Below are 20,322 nucleotides of genomic sequence, written 5' to 3'. Positions count from 1 at the left end.
TGCTGTTTCGGTGGGCGGAAAGGCATGTTCCGCTTCTTTCAGCAGCACACATTGCGGGTCGCGAAAACATTCAAGCGGACTTCCTCAGCAGGAATCGTCTCGATCCCGGCGAATGGGAGTTGTCTCCAAGGGCGTTCGAACTGCTGGTCCTTCGGTGGGGGCTGCCAGACATGGATCTTATGGCCTCATCCCGCAACACAAAGCGGCCTCGGTTCTTCAGCAGACGGAAAGAGAAGGGCTCGGAGGGGGTGGACGCTTTAGCTCTCCCGTGGCCTCCGAATTCCCTTCTGTATGTATTCCCCCCTTGGCCGATGATCGGTCGAGTCTTACAACGCATCGCTCTCTTTCAGGGCAGAGTGATCCTGGTGGCTCCAGATTGGCCGCGTCGGTCTTGGTACGTGGATCTGATGCAACTCGCGTCGGGCGATCGGTTGAAATTCCAGGTGACTCCGGACTTGCTGACCCAGGGTCCAATCTCCATGGACAATCCGGCCCACTTTGGTCTTACGGCCTGGCTATTGAACGGTCGCGGTTGACTAAAAAGGGCTATTCGGATCAGGTTATTGCCACTCTTCTTCGAGCGAAGAAGATGTCTACTTCTACCTCTTATGCTAGAGTGTGGAAAGTTTTTGAGACTTGGTGCGGGAAGCAGAGTATTGCGCCCTTCCAGGCGTCTCTGGCGGCTATTCTGTCTTTTCTACAGGAAGGCGTTTCTAAAGGGTTAGCCTATAACTCGATTAAGGTTCAGGTGGCGGCCATTGCATGTTATAGAGGCCGGGTGTCGCGCTCGTCAGAAGCATCTCACCCGGATGTGGTGCGATTCCTTAAGGGGGTTCACCATATCCGTCCGCCGGTACGGCGCACCTGTCCAGCTTGGAGTTTGAAGCTGGTACTCACTAGGATGCAGGCGGCGCCGTTTGAGCCGCTGTCGGCGGCGACGCTAAAGGATATTACATTAAAGACTGTATTTTTGGTAGCTATGGCGTCTGCAAGACGTGTGTCGGAGCTGCAGGCGCTGTCTTGCAGGGAGCCTTTTTTGCGCATTTCGGATGCTGGGGTGTCGGTGCGGACGGTACCGTCCTTTCTTCCGAAAGTGGTTTCTTCGTTTCATGTGAACCAGAGTTTATTCCTCCCGGCCTTTCAGAAGGAGGATTGGGGGGCGCGTTTCGCGTTATTACGGTTACTGGATGTACGCCGTATGATTCTTCATTATTTAGGGGTGACTAACGACTTTCGCCGGTCGGATCATCTCTTCGTGGTTTTTGCAGGTGCAAACAAGGGGATGGCGGCGTCAAAAGCTTCGATAGCTCGTTGGGTAAAAGAGGCTATTGCGTCGGCTTATCTGTTGGCAGGGAAGATCGTGCCGGAACAGCTTCGTGCACATTCCACTCGGGCGTTGGCAACGTCGTGGGCAGAGTCCGGTGGTATGTCTTTGGAGGAAATTTGCCGGGCGGCCACTTGGTCGTCAGGGAACACCTTTTCTAAGCATTATCGGCTGGACGTGGCAGCCTGTGCGGAGGCAAGTTTTGGCGCTTCGGTGATTGCAGAGGCGACTTTGGCTTCCCACCCAGTTTGAGTTTGCTTTGCTACATCCCACTGGTCTCTGGATTCATCTGCTGCTTTGCAAAGGAATGTAAAATTATGTCCTACCTGTTAATTTTCTTTCCTTTAGAAGCAGCAGATGAATCCAGAGCCCCACCCAGATGGGCTCTCTCTCTCTCTCTCTCTCTCTCTCTCTCTCGCACTCTTTCGCTTGTTCTTCGAAATTCTGAGTTCGGTTGGGAGATTGTTGGTGATTATTATTAGTTTCTTACATTTCTAATTACAAGATTTTTCACTGGAATGAAGTTTTTTCCTTTGGTTTGACGGCTCATGCTCCTTTACTGGGATGCTGGGGCAATATGCATAACTGATTCAACAGGAGGATCACCAGGCTATAAAGCCAACTGGAAATCAGTTCTCTATCTCCACCTGCTGGTCGATGTGAGCTATATCCCACTGGTCTCTGGATTCATCTGCTGCTTCTAAAGGAAAGAAAATTAACAGGTAGGACATAATTTTACATTCATCATCGTGGAAGAAACTTCCTGATAACCACAGTTCATAACATATCTAATACAGACCATTCTTCAAAGTTCTTTTGTCTACTTGTGCCCATAGGCCGACTGAAACTGCTTTTTTCAGTTTCATCTGAAACTGCTACTGCAGATGTCTAAACACTTTCAGCCGAAAACTGAAATTAGAAACATAATGGCAGATAAAGGCCAAATGGCCCATCCAGTCTGCCCATCCGCAGTAGCCATTATCTCTTTCTCTTAAGAGATCCTATGGGCCTATCCCAGGCTTTCTTGAATTCAGACACCTCTTCCGGGAGACTGTTGCTGAAAATGTCTTCTGAGACAGAACCTTTGTGAAAATATGTGGGGAAAAAAAATCATGATTGCCAGCATTTTATACTTAAAACTATGTACAGGTAACAAAGGAAAGTAGCATTAAGTTTGTATTTAGTTAAAGGCAAAGTGTTATATAGAATGTAACTAAAATAGGGTAAAGGATCCAGACACTGGTCTACATTGTGGACAAATATACCAGCCTGACACACAATTCAGAGTAAAAAAAAAAATAAGTCCATTAATATTACTGAATGCAAGGACTATATGCTCCTTAAAATTAGAATCAAGAGCAATACATTTCTCAAATTATTTTTTAGTATATGTATGTATATATATATATATATATATATATAATTTATTTATTTATATTTATATATACTAGAAAATAATTTCAGAAATGTATTGCTCTTGATTCTAATTATATATATATATATAATTAGAATATATATATATATATATATATATATATATATATATATATATTATAGAATCAAACTACTGCATACTTCAAATTTGCTTAAAATACTGCATCTTCATCATACCCCACAGAGCCTGGAAATTCTTTAGAATCACCCAAATAGTATCCAAGGCATAAGAACATAAGAAATGCCTCTGCTGGGTCAGACCCGAGGTCCATCGTGCCCAGCAGTCCGCTCACGCGGCGGCCCAACAGGTCCAGGACCTGTGCAGTAATCTTCTATCTATACCCCTCTATCCCCTTTTCCAGTAGGAATTTGTCTAATCCTTTCTTGAACCCCAGAACAGTACTCTGCCTTATAACGTCCTCTGGAAGCGCATTCCAGGTGTCCACCACACGTTGGGTAAAGAAGAACTTCCTAGCATTTGTTTTGAATCTGTCCCCTTTCAACTTTTCCGAATGCCCTCTTGTTCTCTTATTTTTCGAAAGGAACGTCTAAGTCCGTTTTCATCTAAGTTGCAAGTTGTCCAAAGTAAAAAAACAGCTTAGGACACTTTTTTGAAAATTACAAATTTTTCCAAATTTTTTTTCATTTTGAAAATCGTCTAAATATACGTCCTGCCAATCTGATCGTCCAAGCCGCTAAATCGTCCATCTTTATACCACATTTTCGTCCAACTTTTCATGCAAGTCAAAAACGTCTAGAACAAGCCCTGTTGGACGTGGGAGGGGTCTGCAAAGTGATAGACTGAACACCCAGACATGGCACCTAAATAGTAGGGTACCTTACAGGGCACTGCTGTGAACTTCACAAAAAGCGTGCCATGTCATCATCTCACTACTGATGCCTTATAGGTCACGGTGAGCCCCCCCCCAAAACCACCTCCAGAATCCCCTAGACCCACTTATCTATCACCCCAATAGCCCTTATGGCTGGAGGAGCCACCTATGTGCCAGTACAAAAGGGTTATGGGGGTGTATAGGGGAGTGCACGTTTCAATATCCTTCCTCAGTACTGCAGTGTTAAGCTACTTCCGCTCCGGTGATTTTGTAATCCCGGTTCCGATGAACCAACAAATGTTGCACTCCAGTACAGGCAAGATGTAATAGTCATCAAAAAAAAAAAACCCCAATTCAAAACATGCAACCACAAAAAGAGTAGGTTAAAAAAAAAAATTTTCCACCTTTGCACTCCCAATCTTCACCTGAAGAGGTACCAGATCCGCACTCCTGATACCAAACTTGTCACCAATACTCCTCGGCGCAGAGCTATCTTGTGACAAACACTGGGATTCTGGCGTGTCCCCTATAACAAGGGTATCTTCAGGTCTTCTAGTTAGCCCTAGGTGACTGCCTAGGCTTGGGAGGCAAGGGTCAATATTGGCTCCAAGTTATTACCACTCAGACAACGTTCTCAAATAAAGAATCAAAGTTTTATTCTGACCTTGGTGGTCCCAAAAAGGTGAAGCATACAAGGCAAATATTGGCAAAACAAATTTAGTTGTAAAAGGCAAAATCAAAATACACAAGCAAAAATCCCATACAGGTTATCTTGCCGGAGTTCTTGCACTCTGATTCAGCAATATACTTTACTAGTCTTTAAGCCCGTTACATTAACGGGTGCTAGAATATATGTATGTCTGTCTTTCTTTCTTTCTCACTCCCTGCCCTTGTGTCTTTCTTCTTTTCTTTCTGTCTCTCTCCCTCCTATTATTTGTCTTTCTTTCTATTTGTCTCTCTTCCTTCCCCTATGCAGCATTTATCTCCCCTTGTCCACTTTCCTGTACAGTAGCCATATCAGCATTCCCTCCCCCTCCATTTCCCTGTGCATCAGCATTTCCCCCTCCCTACTTCCCTGTGCAGCATTTTCCTCCCTCCCCACTTCCCTGTACAGCAGCTGCTGCAGCATTTCTTCCCCTGTGCATTTTCCTGTGCAGCAGTTTGTATTTTTTTTAGAATGCGAGAAGGGATGGTGTAGGCAAGGAATTAAGCGAGCGGAAAGTGAGGTTTGGATGGGATTGTCACACCGCAGTGGGAATGTCAGATGGGAGGTTCAACGGGGGTTCAGGTGTGTGGAGGAGGTTTGTGTGGTGTTGGGGGGGGGGGGCGGTGGCAACGACAAAATGACTTTCTGTGAGAGAGGGGGGGAGCATGAAGAGTAAGGGAGCCTGCACTTCCCTGTGCAGTAGCCACATCAGCATTCCCTCCCCCTCCATTTCCCTGTGCAGTTGTGTCAGATCCGTGAGGAGGAGTGAAGTGGCTTGGAATTGAGTGTGCTGAATTCTAGGAAAGGTGGCAGTCAGGTGAGTAAGTGTGCCAGATTGTGGGTGGAATGGGAGCAGGGCAGTTGGGGAGATACAGTAAAAAAAAAGGATGTTTATGGGTGAGGATAGAGGTTTGAAAGTGGTCACTGAGGGAGAAGTTGGGAAACAAATGAATTGGATGGGAGGAGGGAGATAGTTTTGGTGTCTGTCAGAGCAGTGGAAGGAAAGAGCAATTGAGTGAATGTCACAGCAGTCAAGGATGGGAAACAGTTTTGAAATGTGTGTGTCACATGGAGCCAGGGCAGTAGAGAATCTGGGTCATACTGAGAGAGAGTGTCTGATCAGGAGTAGTGGTTGGAAAGTAAGTGTGGATGGAGGGATTGGGAGAGTGTGAATCAGATGGAGAGAGGAACGGAATTGGGTTAGTGGGAACATTAATTAGTGGGAGAGACAGTAAGGAATGATTAGTGAGTTTGCTAAGACATTGGCGAGTAATATATGTCTAGTGGGAGGAGGGGAGGAGTCTGGGTCGGAAGCATACTGGATGAGTGCGAAGGGAGGTATTTGGGTAGTGAATGAGCCCTGTCAATTTGAGGAGAAGGTGAGGTTGGTGTTTATGCTGCATCAGCCAAGTCCAACAGGTTAAATCTACTGAACTCAATGAGTCGCACTGTGTTTTCCCTCGGAAGTTGTTCTGCGGGGGAGAAGGGGGAGGGAAGCACAGGGGGAGTGTCACACGTCTTCCGCTGGCCTCACACTCCAAGAGCCCCCCTCTCTTCACACGCAATTGGAGACCGGTCTCTCCTCTTCCGCTTCTCCAACCCCCTGCCAGTCCAGCGCGTCTCTCCCCGTCTCCTCCCTGTGCGCGCACGCTCGCTCTCAGGCCTCCCCACCCCACCATCCTAATATCAAACTCATACCTGAGGCCGCCCACCACCACCACTTCCGCAGCTGGCTCGCGCTTCGATAACCCGTCCCCTCTGACGCAGCCCGCCTCGCTAGAAACAGGAAGTGGTGGCGGGGGGGAGGGAGGGCTGGATGCTGGATAATCGGGGGAAACAACGTTCAGAGGAGGGAGGCTGCGGGGCCTGTCGCGGATGGTCTCAAAGGCAAATGGAGAGAGAGGGAAGTAGCCCTTCCTCTCCCCCTTTGCGGGAGTTGTATGAGCGGGTTGGGTGTGGCGGGGGAGGCCCCGACTGCCCCAGCTGAGTTGCCATGTGTGACGTAAGTAGTAAGCGCGCATGCGCATAGCTGTGTAAATTTTTTTTTTGTAGTTGAAAGCCGCCACCGCAATTAGGGTTCGCAGGCCGCCAGCGCTCAGCCGCACCGTGAGAGCCGGGTGAGAGTGGCTACCCCCAGCTGTGTAATTTTTTTTTTTTTTTAGTTGAAAGCCACCGCTGCAACTCCTCTCTCGATCCTGGTGCAGTTCGAGAGAGGAGCCGTGGCGGCGGCTTGAGCATAAGTGCGATGGACGCAGAACCATGCACAGTGAGAGCCGGGGGCGTGCCTGCGCACTCTCATGTCCGCGACGGATCAGGGAACATGACTTTTGAGTGCGCATGCGCGGCATTGCATTTTATTATATTAGAAGATAATGGTATTCAAACATAATTCAAACTTCTTCTCAGCAGTATTTGTTAGAAGCATAAAACATAAATAACTTCCAGCAGTCAAGACAGGGACTAAACAAACTTGTGTCACAGCAAATGTTGGAAACTTTGTTTGGCAGCAAGCCCCAGCACTGCTTTGCAAAGAACCCCGTTCTCTTCAGCTACCTTCAGGAAGGCAAGGCAGCTGTGTGAGATTAAACGGCAGCCACAGTATGTTTGCAAAATTCCAAACAAACTCATTCACACAGTTCTCAGGTTCTATAACTTCAACCTTTACTTTTAGGAAAAATCAGTTGCCAGCATTCAGGTAAGTAAATTCCTGACATCAAACTATTGCTTCAAATTCTCCAGGCTTTCTGGCACAAAGGAAAGGCAGAGAAAACCCCCCACATTCACTGCTTTCCAGCTACTCACTGCCTGGTTCAATTTGTGTCCATAATATCTGTCTGGTTCTCATGTTCAGGACCAGCAACTTGTACCTCCATGCTTTCCACACAATCAGGAATCTGGAAGCTTGAGGTGGGGAGGATTTCTTCCACCTCCTGCATAGAAACATAGAAATAGACGGCAGATAAGGGCCACGGCCCATCCAGTCTGCCCACCTCAAAGACCCTCCCCTACCTTTCTTTGTGAATAGATCCCATGTGTCTGTCCCATTTGGACTTAAAATCAGACACGCTGCTGGCCTCAGTAACCTGAAGTGGAAGACTATTCCAGCGATCAACCACCCTTTCAGTGAAAAAGAATTTCCTGGTGTCCCCATGCAGTTTTCCGCCCCTAATTTTCCACGGATGCCCCCTTGTTGCCGCTGGACCCTTGAAGCAGAAGATATCTTCTTCCATCTTGATGCGGCCCGTGAGATGTTTGAATGTCTCGATCATGTCACCCCTCTCTCTGCGCTCCTCGAGCGAGTATAGCTGTAATTTATCCAGCCTTTCTTCGTACGGGAGATCCTTGAGTCCCGAGACCATCCGGGTGGCCATTCTCTGTACCGATTCCAGTCTCAGCACATCCTTGCGATAATGCGGCCTCCAGAATTGCACACAGTATTCCAGGTGGGGCCTCACCATTGATCTATACAATGGCATAATGACTTCTGGTTTACGGCTGACGAAACCCCTCCGTATGCAACCTATGATTTGTCTTGCCTTGGATGAAGCTTGCTCCACTTGATTGGCAGCTTTCATGTCCTCACTGACGATCACCCCTAAGTCTCGTTCTGCTACCGTTCTTGTTAGGATCTCTCCATTAAGGGTGTAAATCTTACATGGGTTATGGCCGCCCAGGTGCATAACTTTGCATTTTTTGGCATTGAAGCTGAGTTGCCAGTTCCTAGACCAGCGCTCCAGGAGGAGCAGGTCATGCATCATGTTGTCAGGCATTGAATCTTCGTCCGTTGTGTTAATGCCCACAACATTGCCTAGTTTGGCGTCATTGGCAAATAATGTCATTTTACCTCGCAGTCCTTCTGCTAAGTCACTTATAAAGATGTTGAATAGGATCGGGCCCAGGACCGAGCCCTGTGGCACCCCACTGATCACCTCCGTCATTTCTGAGGGAGTGCCGTTCACCACCACCCTCTGAAGTCTACCTCCAAGCCAGTTCCCAACCCATTTCGTCAATGTATCGCCCAATCCCATAGAACTCATCTTGCTTAGTAACCTGCGGTGTGGTACGCTATCGAATGCTTTGCTGAAGTCCAGGTACACGATGTCCAGGAACTCCCCAACATCCAGCTTCCCCGTCACCCAGTCAAAGAAGCTGATTAGGTTGGATTGGCAAGATCTCCCCTTAGTAAATCCGTGTTGACGGGGGTCCCATAGATTCTCCTCATCTAGGATCGTATCCAATTGATGTTTGATTAGAGTTTCCATTAGTTTGCTCACTATTGATGCAAGACTCACCGGTCTGTAGTTTGCCGTCTCCATCTTGGAGCCTTTCTTGTGGAGTGGAATAACGTTAGCCGTCTTCCAGTCCATCGGGACGCTGCCTGTACTGAGGGAGAGGTTGAAGAGTGCGGACAGTGGCTCCGCCAAGACCTCACTCAACTCCCTAAGCACCCTGGGGTGTAGGTTGTCAGGCCCCATTGCCTTGTTAACCTTGAGTTTTGACAGCTCACCATAGACACTGCTGGGCGTAAACTTGAAGTTACTAAAAGGGTCAATTGAGGCAACCCTTGTCTGTAGCTGAGGGCCAAGCCCCGGTGCTTCTCTGGTGAATACTGAGCAGAAGTAGTCATTAAGCAGCTGTGCTTTTTCTGAATCTTTTTCCACATAGCCTCCGTCTGGTTTCTTAAGACGTACAATCCCGCCTGAGTTTTTACTTCTGTCACTGATATATCTGAAGAAGGATTTATCTCCCTTCTTTATGTTCTTAGCTAGAGATTCCTCCATGTGGAATTTAGCCTCCCTGACAGCTGTTTTGACGGCCTGTGACTTGGTCAGGTAGTATGCTCTAGAGTCCTGTTTTCCCGATTTTTTGTAAGAGATGAATGCTTTTTTCTTCTCCTTGATGAGGTCAGAGATCTCCGTAGTGAACCACTGCAGCTTATTATTCCTCCGCCGTTTACTTATTAATTTAACATAGCGGTTTGTCGCTTCTTGTATGGTGGCTTTCAAAGTTGACCACATCTCTTCCACGCTATCGGTTTCTGCTTGGCTATGTAGCGCCTGGTGGACAAAGGAACCCATGTCTTGGAAGTTCGTGTCCCTGAAATTGAGGACCTTGGTCAGTATGGTAGTTTTAGTGAAACCTTTCTTAAGATTTAACCATACCATGTTGTGGTCACTGGAGGCCAAAGTGTCGCCCACCGAGACCTCTGTGACACTTTCTCCATTGGTAAGTAAAAGGTCCAGAATTGCCTGATCCCTTGTTGGGTCCAACACCAGTTGCCTGAGACCAGCTCCCTTCATAGAGTTTAATAACCTCCTGCTGCTGCCGGAAGCAGAGGTAAGTATATCCCAATCCACATCAGGCATGTTGAAGTCACCTAACAATACTGTGTCCCCACGCAAGGTGATATTTTCTCTATCTTCTATAATTTCTAAATCCAGGTCACCCTTGGGCCAATCTGGCACTTCTGGCTCTGCTGACTGGTCCCACGGCTCCTGCACTACCTTGGGCTGTGGGAGTGACTCACCCTGGTCACTCGCTCCTCCTCCTCCTGCTTGCCTCAGCCTGCTTTTGAACAGCTCAGAGCCAATCCCCTTCAGCCTGTAGGACTCACCCTGGTCACTCGCTCCTCCTCCTCCTGCTTGCCTCAGCCTGCTTTTGAACAGCTCAGAGCCAATCCCCTTCAGCCTGTAGCGGGGGATGGGCTTTGGTTTTATAGCAGCTTTTCTCTGCCTGGGTTTATTCAGTGCAGCTACATTCCTTCTGGCTTCTCTAGCTGCCCTATAGCCCGGAGGCTGCTGTTGCCAGTCTGCCTGCCTCTGTTCCATACCATTATTGCTCTGATTATAGGGGCAAGAGAGGTCAGCCTCAAGTTGACCCCCAGAATCAACCTGGTCAGCTCTTCTGCACTAGATCTTACCAGAGTCAAAACTACAGCTGGTGCTGGGTTTGTCACACTGGTGAGATTGCTACTAGAGGTCACGGCAGCCATGTTAAGAGCATAGCCAGCATGAAAAGGAGCAACTGGGGATCGCACCTGCCTTGACTATACACCTCGACCACCAGGGATTGTGAAATAGGCCTGACGGGGGCATCTCCATGTGTGTAGGGGGGAAAAGCAACTCCTGGAGGGATGGAGCAGACCAAAGCACACATTTTGGCTTCCGTTGACTAGGCATGGTCAGTTTTGGCCAAAACCATGACCGAAGCCTTCGGGCAGAAACCAAAATTAGGCAAGAGGACTTTAGGCCAGTGTTAGTACTGTAAGAGAAACTGAAATTTGGTCGGCCTCTGCTTATATTTCAAGAAATGGTTTCCAAATAAGAAACAGATCAATTTTTAAGCCACAACTAGAAAATCCGAGTGTAGGATAAACAGTCCTTATTATAGGTAATATTTTAGATTCTAGAACCCACCACTGTCTTCTAGCACATGATTAAAACCTTCTGTTTATATCCAACAGATCATCAAAAAAGGAAGAGAGAAAAGGAGCAAAGAGAACATCCTATAGAAATAGAGGAAATCCAAAGACAATCAGAAAATGTCTGTAAGAATATTTCCCATGGAACTGAGAGGATAAACTCAAAGACCTGTAAGCAGGAATCAAAAGAGCAAAGAGACCCTGAAGGAGACTCAGTGGATGGACTCATTAAGTGTGAGAGAAATGAGAGGGAGCTCAGTGACATCCCTGAGAGCCAAAGACATCAGACAGAGAGACCCTTCCAAATAAATAATAGTGATAAAGTGACTTCTGAATTCCACCATGGCAAAAAGAGGAAAAAACACCAGAAAGAATTCACACATCTTGTATATAAATCTAATAAGCGCTTCCCTTTGTCTTCAGGACTCCAACTGCGCACAAGGAATCATAAAAATGAAAAACCATTTACATCTACTGCATGTAATAAAACCTCTCGGTTTTCAGATCTAAAAGTTCACCAGAGGATCCACACGGGAGACAAACCATATACATGTACTGTGTGTAATAAAAGCTTCATGGATCTTTCACATCTAAAAAGACACCATAGGATCCACACAGGAAACAAACCATATACATGTACTGAGTGTAATAAAAGCTTCACTCAGCTTTCCTATCTAAAAGTTCACCAGAGGATCCACACGGGAGACAAACCATATACATGTACTGTGTGTAATAAAAACTTCATGGATCTTTCATATCTAAAAAGACACCATAGGATGCACACGGGAGAGAAACAACATACGTGTACTGAGTGTAATAAATGCTTCATAAATCTTTCACATCTAAAAAGACACCATAGGATCCACACGGGAAACAAACCATATACGTGTACTGAGTGTAATAAAAGCTTCACTCAGCTTTCCTATCTAAAAGTTCACCAGAGGATCCACACGGGAGACAAACTATATACATGTACTGAGTGTAATAAAAGCTTCACTCAACTTTCAAGTCTAAAAATTCACCAGAGGATCCACACGGGAGATAAACCACATACATGTACTGAGTGTAATAATAGCTTCACTCATCTTTCACATCTAAAAAATCATCAGAGGATCCACACAGGGTATAAACCGTATACATGTAGTGAGTGTAATAAAAGCTTCACTAGGCTTTCAGTTCTAAAACTTCACCAGAGGATCCACACAGGAGACAAACCACATACGTGTACTGAGTGTAATAAAAGCTTCACTTATGATTCAAATTTAAAAAATCACCAGAGGATCCACACGGCACACAAACCATATACGTGTACTGAGTGTAATAAAAGCTTCACTCAGCTTTCCTATCTAAAAGTTCACCAGAGGATCCACACGGGAGACAAACCATATACGTGTACTGAGTGTAATAAAAGCTTCACTCAACTTTCAAGTCTAAAATTTCACCAGAGGATCCACACGGGAGACAAACCACATAAGTGTACTGAGTGTAATAAAAGCTTCACATCTGTTTCAAGTTTAAAAAATCACCAGAGGCTCCATACGGGAGAGAAACCGTATATGTGTACAGAGTGTAATAAAAGCTTCACGTCTGGTTCAAGTTTAAAAAATCACCAGAGGCTCCATACGGGAGAGAAACTGTATATGTGTACAGAGTGTAATAAAAGCTTCACTCAGCTCTCAGCTCTAACATATCACCAGAATATCCACAGGGAAGAAAAACCACAATCGTGTACTTCAAGTTTAAAAAATCACCAGAGGATCCATACAGGAGACAAACCACATACGTGTACTGAGTGTAATAAAAGCTTCACTCATCCTTCAGCTTTAAAAATTCACCAGAGGATCCACACGGGAGACAAACCACATACGTGTACTGAGTGTAATAAAAGCTTCACTCATCCTTCTGCTTTAAAAATTCACCAGAGGATCCACACGGGAGAAAAACCATATACGTGTACTGAGTGTAATAATAGCTTCATGGATCTTTCACGTCTTAAAAGACACAAAATTATCCACACAGGGCACAAACCATTTACTTGTACTGAGTGTAATAAAAGCTTCAATCAGCTTTCAGCTCTAAAACTTCACCAGAGGATCCACACGGCAGACAAACCATATACGTGTACTGAGTGTAATAAAAGCTTCACTCAACATTCAAGTCTAAAAATTCACCAGAGGATCCACACGGGAGACAAACCATATACGTGTACTGAGTGTAATAAAAGCTTCACATCTGGTTCAAGTTTAAATAATCACCAGAGGCTCCATACGGGAGAGAAACCATATACGTGTACTGAGTGTAATAAAAGCTTCACATCTAGTTCAAGTTTAAAAAACCACCAGAGGCTCCATACGGGAGAGAAACCACATACGTGTACTGAGTGTAATAAAAGCTTCACATATGGTTCAAGTTTAAAAAATCACCAGAGGCTCCATACTGGAGAATAACCACATACGTGTTATCACTGCCTATGCCTTGACCGAGTGGATTTAGGTAGCCAGGCAGTAACATCGGACTTGAAACTTGGCGTGAGCCCCTTTTGAGTTAAACGTTCTGTGTTCTTGTAAAGAAACGCCAACAGTCTGAAAGGCTTCAACTGTAAATTATAGCTTTTATTAGGCCAGCGGCCTCAACAACAACAAGCAAGCTCGGTTTCCCCGGTGGCATAAACGTTATACACAAAACAGGCACTTCTTTAAATCAAACATAATCCGGCATGCTCTGGACTTCATCAAAATAAACCATAGTATTAACAGTCCTCTTCACCAGAGTATCATAACTGAAAAGTGCAACTGCTATCAATCAAAAGTTCATTCAGTACAGCTAGTAATATTGAGCTGGATAAACGGGGACTGTATTTTCTCAGCATTCATAAACAGTCCTTAGCCAGCATTTGGGTTAAGATTCTGCAGGCAGGCAGCACTCGTTGCCTCTCACTGGTTGTTATGGATATCAATTAGCACTTGTAAGCCTGCACGGAGGTTTAATAACCTGAGACCTTAGCCAACCCAGGCTGTCGTTCTGCCAGCGTTTGACCCAGCTATATCCAGGTTTGTATCTCCCCAGAACATATAAGCTCTGGTGCATTATTCAGCCCTAACATCAGGAACTTTGCTGGCAGTTTCTTTAACTGTATCTTTAGACATCACTTTTCCTTGTGAGCAGTGGAACAGCAGAGAAACAGCAAGGAGCAGAAACCTTTCCCTCTTTAACCTCACAGCCCTAAGCAATCTCCATTGGCTCAGCATGCGTTACACACGGAGCACAGCTTTCTTCAAAGGAGAGTTCCCAACCTGTTCCTCCTTCATGTCCCAGTCTAACTCAGCAGGTAGCTCTGGCTGCTTCCAGGTCAGTTCAACCTCATGCTGGGATCCATGTTCCTGCACTGCTCCAGTCCCGAGGGCTCTGTTGGTTCCTCTTTGCTCCGTCCCTGCTGCTCCCCTAAGCTCACTACAGAGCCTTTGTTTAAGCTGTGGGAAGAAACCACTCCCCTTTAGCTACAGGGGGGAGAGTTTCCTTCCCTCGGCTTGAATCATTTCTCTCAAGGCACCCTGCTGTGCTGCTTTCTGCTTAACAGCACCTGGAAAGCAGCAAGGTAAAACTTTACTGCCTGGCTTCAGGACAGTGTCAGGGAAGTCACAACTTTTCTGTTCTACTTCCATTTCTTCACTGTCCATAGGATAGTCAGCTGATCTACACCCCCAGCCCCTGACTTGGTCAGCCCTTCTACATCGGGGTTTGTAATTCCTTCCATATTACTTTGTAACAAAACTCGGGGATGCAGGATTGTCACAGTGTACAGAGTGTAATAAAAGCTTCACTTCTGGTTCAAGTTTAAAAAATCACCAGAGGATCCACATGGGAGACAAACCACATACGTGTACAGAGTATAATAAAAAGATCTGGTGTCATAGACAATTCGATGAAATCTTCCACCCAGTGTGCGGCGGTGGCCAAAAAAAGCTAATAGGATGCTGGGAATTATTAAACAAGGGATGGTTAACAAGACTAAGAATGTTATAATGCCCCTGTATCGCTCCATGGTGCGACCACATTTGGAGTATTGCGTTCAGTTCTGGCCTTCTTATCTTAAGAAAGATATAGTGGTGCTAGAAAAGGTTCAAAGAAGAGTGGCCAAGATGGTAAAGGGGATGGAAGATAGTCCTCTCGTTTGAGAAAAGACTAAAACGGTTAGGGCTCTTCAGCTTGGAAAAGAGACAGCTGAGGGGAGATATGATTGAAGTCTACAAAATCCTGAGTAGATTATATAGACTGGCACTGGCAGCCAGGGGGGCGCTATGATAAGCTGTATTGGAATGGACAGTGCGCAAGAAAAAATTTTGAATATGTTGTGGATTTTTTTCTACACATAAGATGCCGCCTTTTCATATGGTTCAGGGTAAATCTAGTTAGATGTATATATGATAGTTAGAAGCTTATGAAAAGTTGGTACATAAGTATAAACAAATTGAATATGGATTGCGGCAAAGGCCAGAAAAATAACATTAGAGAATAACAGAAAAACACTAGGGGTTACCAGGAGGGAAAAAGTATATGTATTTTGCTGAATTAAGCAGGATTATAGGGGAAATCTGGTATAGAGGTATTAATAACTCCATTTTGTTTTCTGTCCTTCTTTGTGCCTTTTGTCTAAAGGATTCATGCCAAGAAATCCTCATGGCCTAATTGATAACAGATGTTCATGAGCTAGTTAGCTTGGAGCATATCTGATTTCACATCCCATGGCTAGGTATAGAAGAAAGTGAATATGTTCTAAAGCAGTGTTCTTCAACCACCGGTCCATATAAATTTTCTGCCAGTCCACAAGGCCAGCATGTGCATCGGGCCCAAAACAATGTTCTTCAACCGCCAGTCCACGGTGCGATCGATGCGGCGTTATCTTCGAGCCAGCTCCCTCTTCCTCACTGATTTAGTGCACAAAGCCACGGGCCTGCACCTGAACTGGAAGCCTTCTCTTTGATGTTGCAACGTCAGAGGGAAGGCTTCCAGATGAGACGCGCAAGGAGCCACTGCCCACAGCTTTCTGCACTGCATCAGTGAGGAAGAGGGAACCGGCCTGAAGATAATACCGGGGGGGCGGCATAAAATGGCCAGGCGGGAGCAGGCCAGAAGGTAAGCATAGCATGGATGGAGGGAGACAATAAAGGTAGGGGGGAATGATTTTATTTTTGAATTTAGTGATGAATGTCAATTTTGAGAATTTACATCTGTTGTCTCTGCTTTATATAGTTTAATTTTTTGGTTAACCATTATGTGTTGCTAATAAGATTATATTGTGTATCTGTGAAAAATGAATGGAAAAAATAGTGTTACAATTAGTACTATTATGGGGGCGGGGTCTGGACCACATCTTATCCCAGTTTTCTTCAACCGCCGGTCCACGGACCGATGCTGGTCCACAGAATAATTATTTTATTTCTGCCGGTCCATAGGTGTAAAAAGGTTGAAAAACACTGTTCTAAAGTATTGAATATGTGATAGATATGAGTGTGGCATATTTGGGGCCCCGAATGTGTTTGATTATGTGTGTGAATGTATGTTTAAACATGAGAATTGGTTTTGAAAACATATTTTTATATATTTTAAACCTGAAGAATCCTGAAAGGCAACATCTGCAGTTTGACCTATCTGACCTTTCAGCTAGCCTACCATAGAAACTCTCTTCAGTCTGTTCTCCAAACACAGAAGGGCTGGTTGATTTAAACTTTTTGAGAAATACAAAATGTTCATTGGGTATGTTATAATGTGTTGCACATTCAGAAATTGATGTAAACAAAGTTGTGATTTGTAAAACTTTTCTTAAGCCTGGTAACTATGTTAAAAGGAATTTTCTTTGTTCATACCTAAGGACGGCCTCTCTCTTGGTTGATTAGTTGACAGGTGTGATGTCATACTAGGCACTGCAAAAGTATATAAGTGAACCTGGTGGCAGGGGTTTCCCTGAGACCATGTATTCCTTCAGGAGAGGTGCAATTTTCACATCTGTGCAATTGTACATATGCCTTTCGATGCGAGAATTTGCTGTTAATATTAATAAACAATATTGAACTGATAATATATGTGCAATTGTCATTTTTCCTGAACAATTAAGAGTGAGGTTGGCTCAAGTAGAACGGGTACAAGTGGATCGATTTTTCTCTCCGTCAAAAATTACAAAGACTAGGGAACACTCGATGAAGTTGCAGGGAAATACTTTTAAAACCAGTAGGCGGAAATATTTTTTCACTCAGAGAATAGTTAAGCTCTGGAATGCGTTGTCATTGGTTGTGGTAAGTGGATAATGTAGCTGGTTTTAAGAAAGGTCTGGACAATTTCCTGAAGGAAAAGTCCATACCCACCTTAGCGCCGGCTGCAGCAGTACCAGCTCTAATGCTCATAGAATTCCTATGAGCGTCTGAGCAGTTACTGCCATGGCCAGCGCTAAAAACCATGCTCTGCTTTTGTAAAAGGGGGTAGGGGAAATAGTCTGTTATTGAGACCAACAGGGGGGAAGCCACTGCTTGTCCTGGATCGGTAATCACTCTTGTAAAAAATAGAACTGGATACTTTAAAAATGTATCAACTGGTAATGAAACTAATGCTTAGAGACTCAAAGGCAATAAACAGGAGAGAACCCCAAAACTACTGCCTCACCACCCAATCATCGCATGTTCAAAAAACTAGTTGATACCAAGAGTATTATATTTTCTTATAGTGCCGTGTACCTCATAGTCTATTATGTTTACTGTATTCACATATGATTAGTCTTAAGTAGCAAACTTATCTTAGCTTGCGGGTTCCGACATGGCACGTTTCGATCCTGCATTAGGGAACCGATCGTACAATGCAAAAGGTTATAACTTAGGCGGTGTAGTCTCAAAAAGTGTTGCCAAACTTCTCAGATAGTTACAAATAGATTTACTGCCTCCTTTTATTGCAATAAATAAATAAGTGCCACGTCAGAACCTGCAAGCTAAGATAAGTTTGCTACTGCCCCGAAGCTTTCCCTCTGCGCCGATCTGCCCTGAATGGTGAGCATAGAAGGTGGTGGCAATTTTGTCATAAAAGTACTAAATATATATATCACCATTCACTATTATTTATTTATTTATATCTTTCACATTGCATTATGTACACCATCACCTGTCTCACTCATTAAGATATTTTCTAAGTTTTATTTACACTCAATGTTTATGTTTATTAGGACCCCTGAGGAAGGTTTGTTGTCCGAAACATGGACCGTGTTGGGTCCCTCGGTTGGTAATAAGGTTGTATATACCATTAGAGTTTGAAATAAACAGTGCCTGCCTGCATCTTGTACATAGTCTGCAGTTGTTTTTGTTTTTTGCTTTTCACTTGGTTTTGCTGTAGTTCCTGTTGGATTTTTCTCTTGTTAGTGGGTCGTAAGCCCTGCACCAGTCCAGCGGTGTAGCTTTTGACTGCTATCAGCTGACCAAAGGAGTACTCCAACAACACCATGAAGCCGCCTCTGTCCCAGAGTTTTCCTGCCGTGAACCCTTCTGCGTTTGCGGCAGAACCTGCAGCTTTGCCTCCGGCTGCCCTGATCTTACTGGCTCAGTGCAGAACAGCTAAAGAAGGAAGGTGTGCTGCCCATTGAAATCGCTAATGGCAGGGAATGGGGGCAGTAACATAAGGGGAAGGCAGTCCGCCCCGGGCACCAGCACCCATCCTCCCCTCTGCTCCTCTTCCTTCCCCGCTACCGCGTGTGCGTAACTTCCCTTCTCCCGTACCTTTTTAACATTTGCGGCGTTAGCAGCATTCCTAACCTGCTCGCACCAGCTCTTCTTCTGACATCACTTCCTGGACCCTAGCCTAAGAAGTGACATCAGGACGAGCCGACGCGGACGCAAATAGCATATTGGGGTTGCTGCTCATGCTGCGACCGTTAAAAAGATACAGGGAGGGGGCGCACCCGCGTGGCAGGAGAGGGCACGGAAGGAATGGGGGGGGGGCGGAGAAGGGGTGCCACCGTCCCAGGTGCCTCTCACTCGCTACGCCACTGAATGGGGGGTGGAGGAAGAAAATTTCCAGTTAAGTGGGAGACTGGAATATAAACTGAGACCCCCATTTTGGGGATATTTTTTGGGCCCACAAATGTCAGTTTATATATATAGTAATATGTTCCAAGAGCATGCACCCCTCTTAAAGTACTGTTTATTTGTATTTCTTGATTTAAAAAACTTCTAGCTTGCTTAAATCCTAAGAGGGTTACAAAATCACTTACATAAAATACAAGTCACATATAAATACATAAACGACATTAAAACAAAAGTAAAACTAATAACATATTACTCTTCAAGTTCTACATTTTGAATACAATCAATGATGCTCAAGATAAGAAAACTAGAAAACAATGTTTATCTCTCTCCATTGTATCTGGATCAAAGATCATAATATGCAGAATAAAGAAACTGGAAGATAATATAAGAAAAACAATAACATATGTGGTCAGTAAAGTTGCCTGTACAAACGCTTACATCTTCCAAAACTCAACACAAAATAAACATATTTCGCCCCTCAATAAAAAAATAAGCTTCACTAATCATAAGATTTAAAAACGATATAAAGTATTTGATATATTAATCCAACCTCTGTTCAGGAAAAAGCTTCAACAAATAATGAAGTTGTCCAAAGCTTTTTAGCCATCATCCATAACTGTCCAGCTAACGTATTTCTACTATGTGGAGAGTGCACACTCTTTCCTGATAGTGCATGCAGTGGCGTAGCGAGAGTGAGCGGCACCAGGGGCAATGGCACTCCTCCTCCGTCCCCCCACCACCACCTCCACACGCTCCTTCCCCGTCTCTCCTGCCGCAAGCACATTGCTTCCCTTCCCCCGTACCTCTGTAATGTTGGCATGAGCAGCAATCCCAAAGCTGCTGTCGCGCCAGTGGTGGCTCTTCCTATGATGTCACTTACTTGGTGCAGTCCAGGAACCTGCTTTTTTTTTTTTTGCCAGGTAATAATGACTGGATTGGCCACCGTGCGGACAGCCTACTGGGCTAGATGGACCATTGGTAAGACCCAGTAAGGCTATTCTTATGTTCTTAACCATCCCCAGGTCATTCTTTAAGGAGAGAGGGGAGAATCAGAGTCTGAATGGGCACAACCATTGACCCTCAAGCTTTGCATTGAAAAATGCTGCTGTAGAAGGACTGAGGTTGAGGTAAACACTAAAGAATGATAGTCTCTGGTTTCCAGAGCAGATATTGTGATGCCATAATGCCTCATTCCACCAATGCCTAAGAGCCAACCTCATGGAATGAAAGGGCATAGGATGAAATGAAGAGGTGATAGGCTTAGGAGTAATCTAAGGAAATATTTTTTTACAGAAAGAGTGGCAGATGCGTGGAATAGTCTCCCGGTGGAGGTGGTGGAGAGAGACTGTGTCTGATTTCAAGAAAGCCTGGGATAGGCTCGTGGGATCTCTTAGAAAGAGGAAGAGATAATGGTTACTGCGAATGGGCAGCCTGGATGGGCCATTTGGCCTTAGAAACATAGAAAGATGACGGCAGAAAAGGGCTATAGCCCATCAAGTCTGCCCACTCTACTGACCTACCCCATTAAGTCTGAGTGCTAATGA

At 45.0% G+C, this 20,322-nt stretch overlaps 1 protein-coding gene across 1 annotated transcript in view; it reads left to right on the top strand.

Annotated features, from left to right (window-relative positions):
* LOC117354637 (zinc finger protein 850-like) overlaps positions 1-14,788 on the top strand; it is a 35,445-nt gene extending 20,657 nt beyond the window's left edge. Inside the window, exon 4 of the mRNA XM_033932464.1 lies at positions 10,761-14,788. Within this exon, the coding sequence (XP_033788355.1) occupies positions 10,761-13,165 (2,405 nt within the window). The 3' untranslated portion in view covers positions 13,166-14,788. The remainder of the gene's footprint in view (positions 1-10,760) is intronic.
* The last annotated feature ends 5,534 nt before the right edge of the window (positions 14,789-20,322 follow it).

This window comes from Geotrypetes seraphini, chromosome 2 (assembly GCF_902459505.1).
Source record: "Geotrypetes seraphini chromosome 2, aGeoSer1.1, whole genome shotgun sequence".
Classification (NCBI taxonomy): Eukaryota; Metazoa; Chordata; class Amphibia; order Gymnophiona; family Dermophiidae; genus Geotrypetes; species Geotrypetes seraphini.
This window is presented reverse-complemented; position numbering and strand designations above follow the sequence as displayed.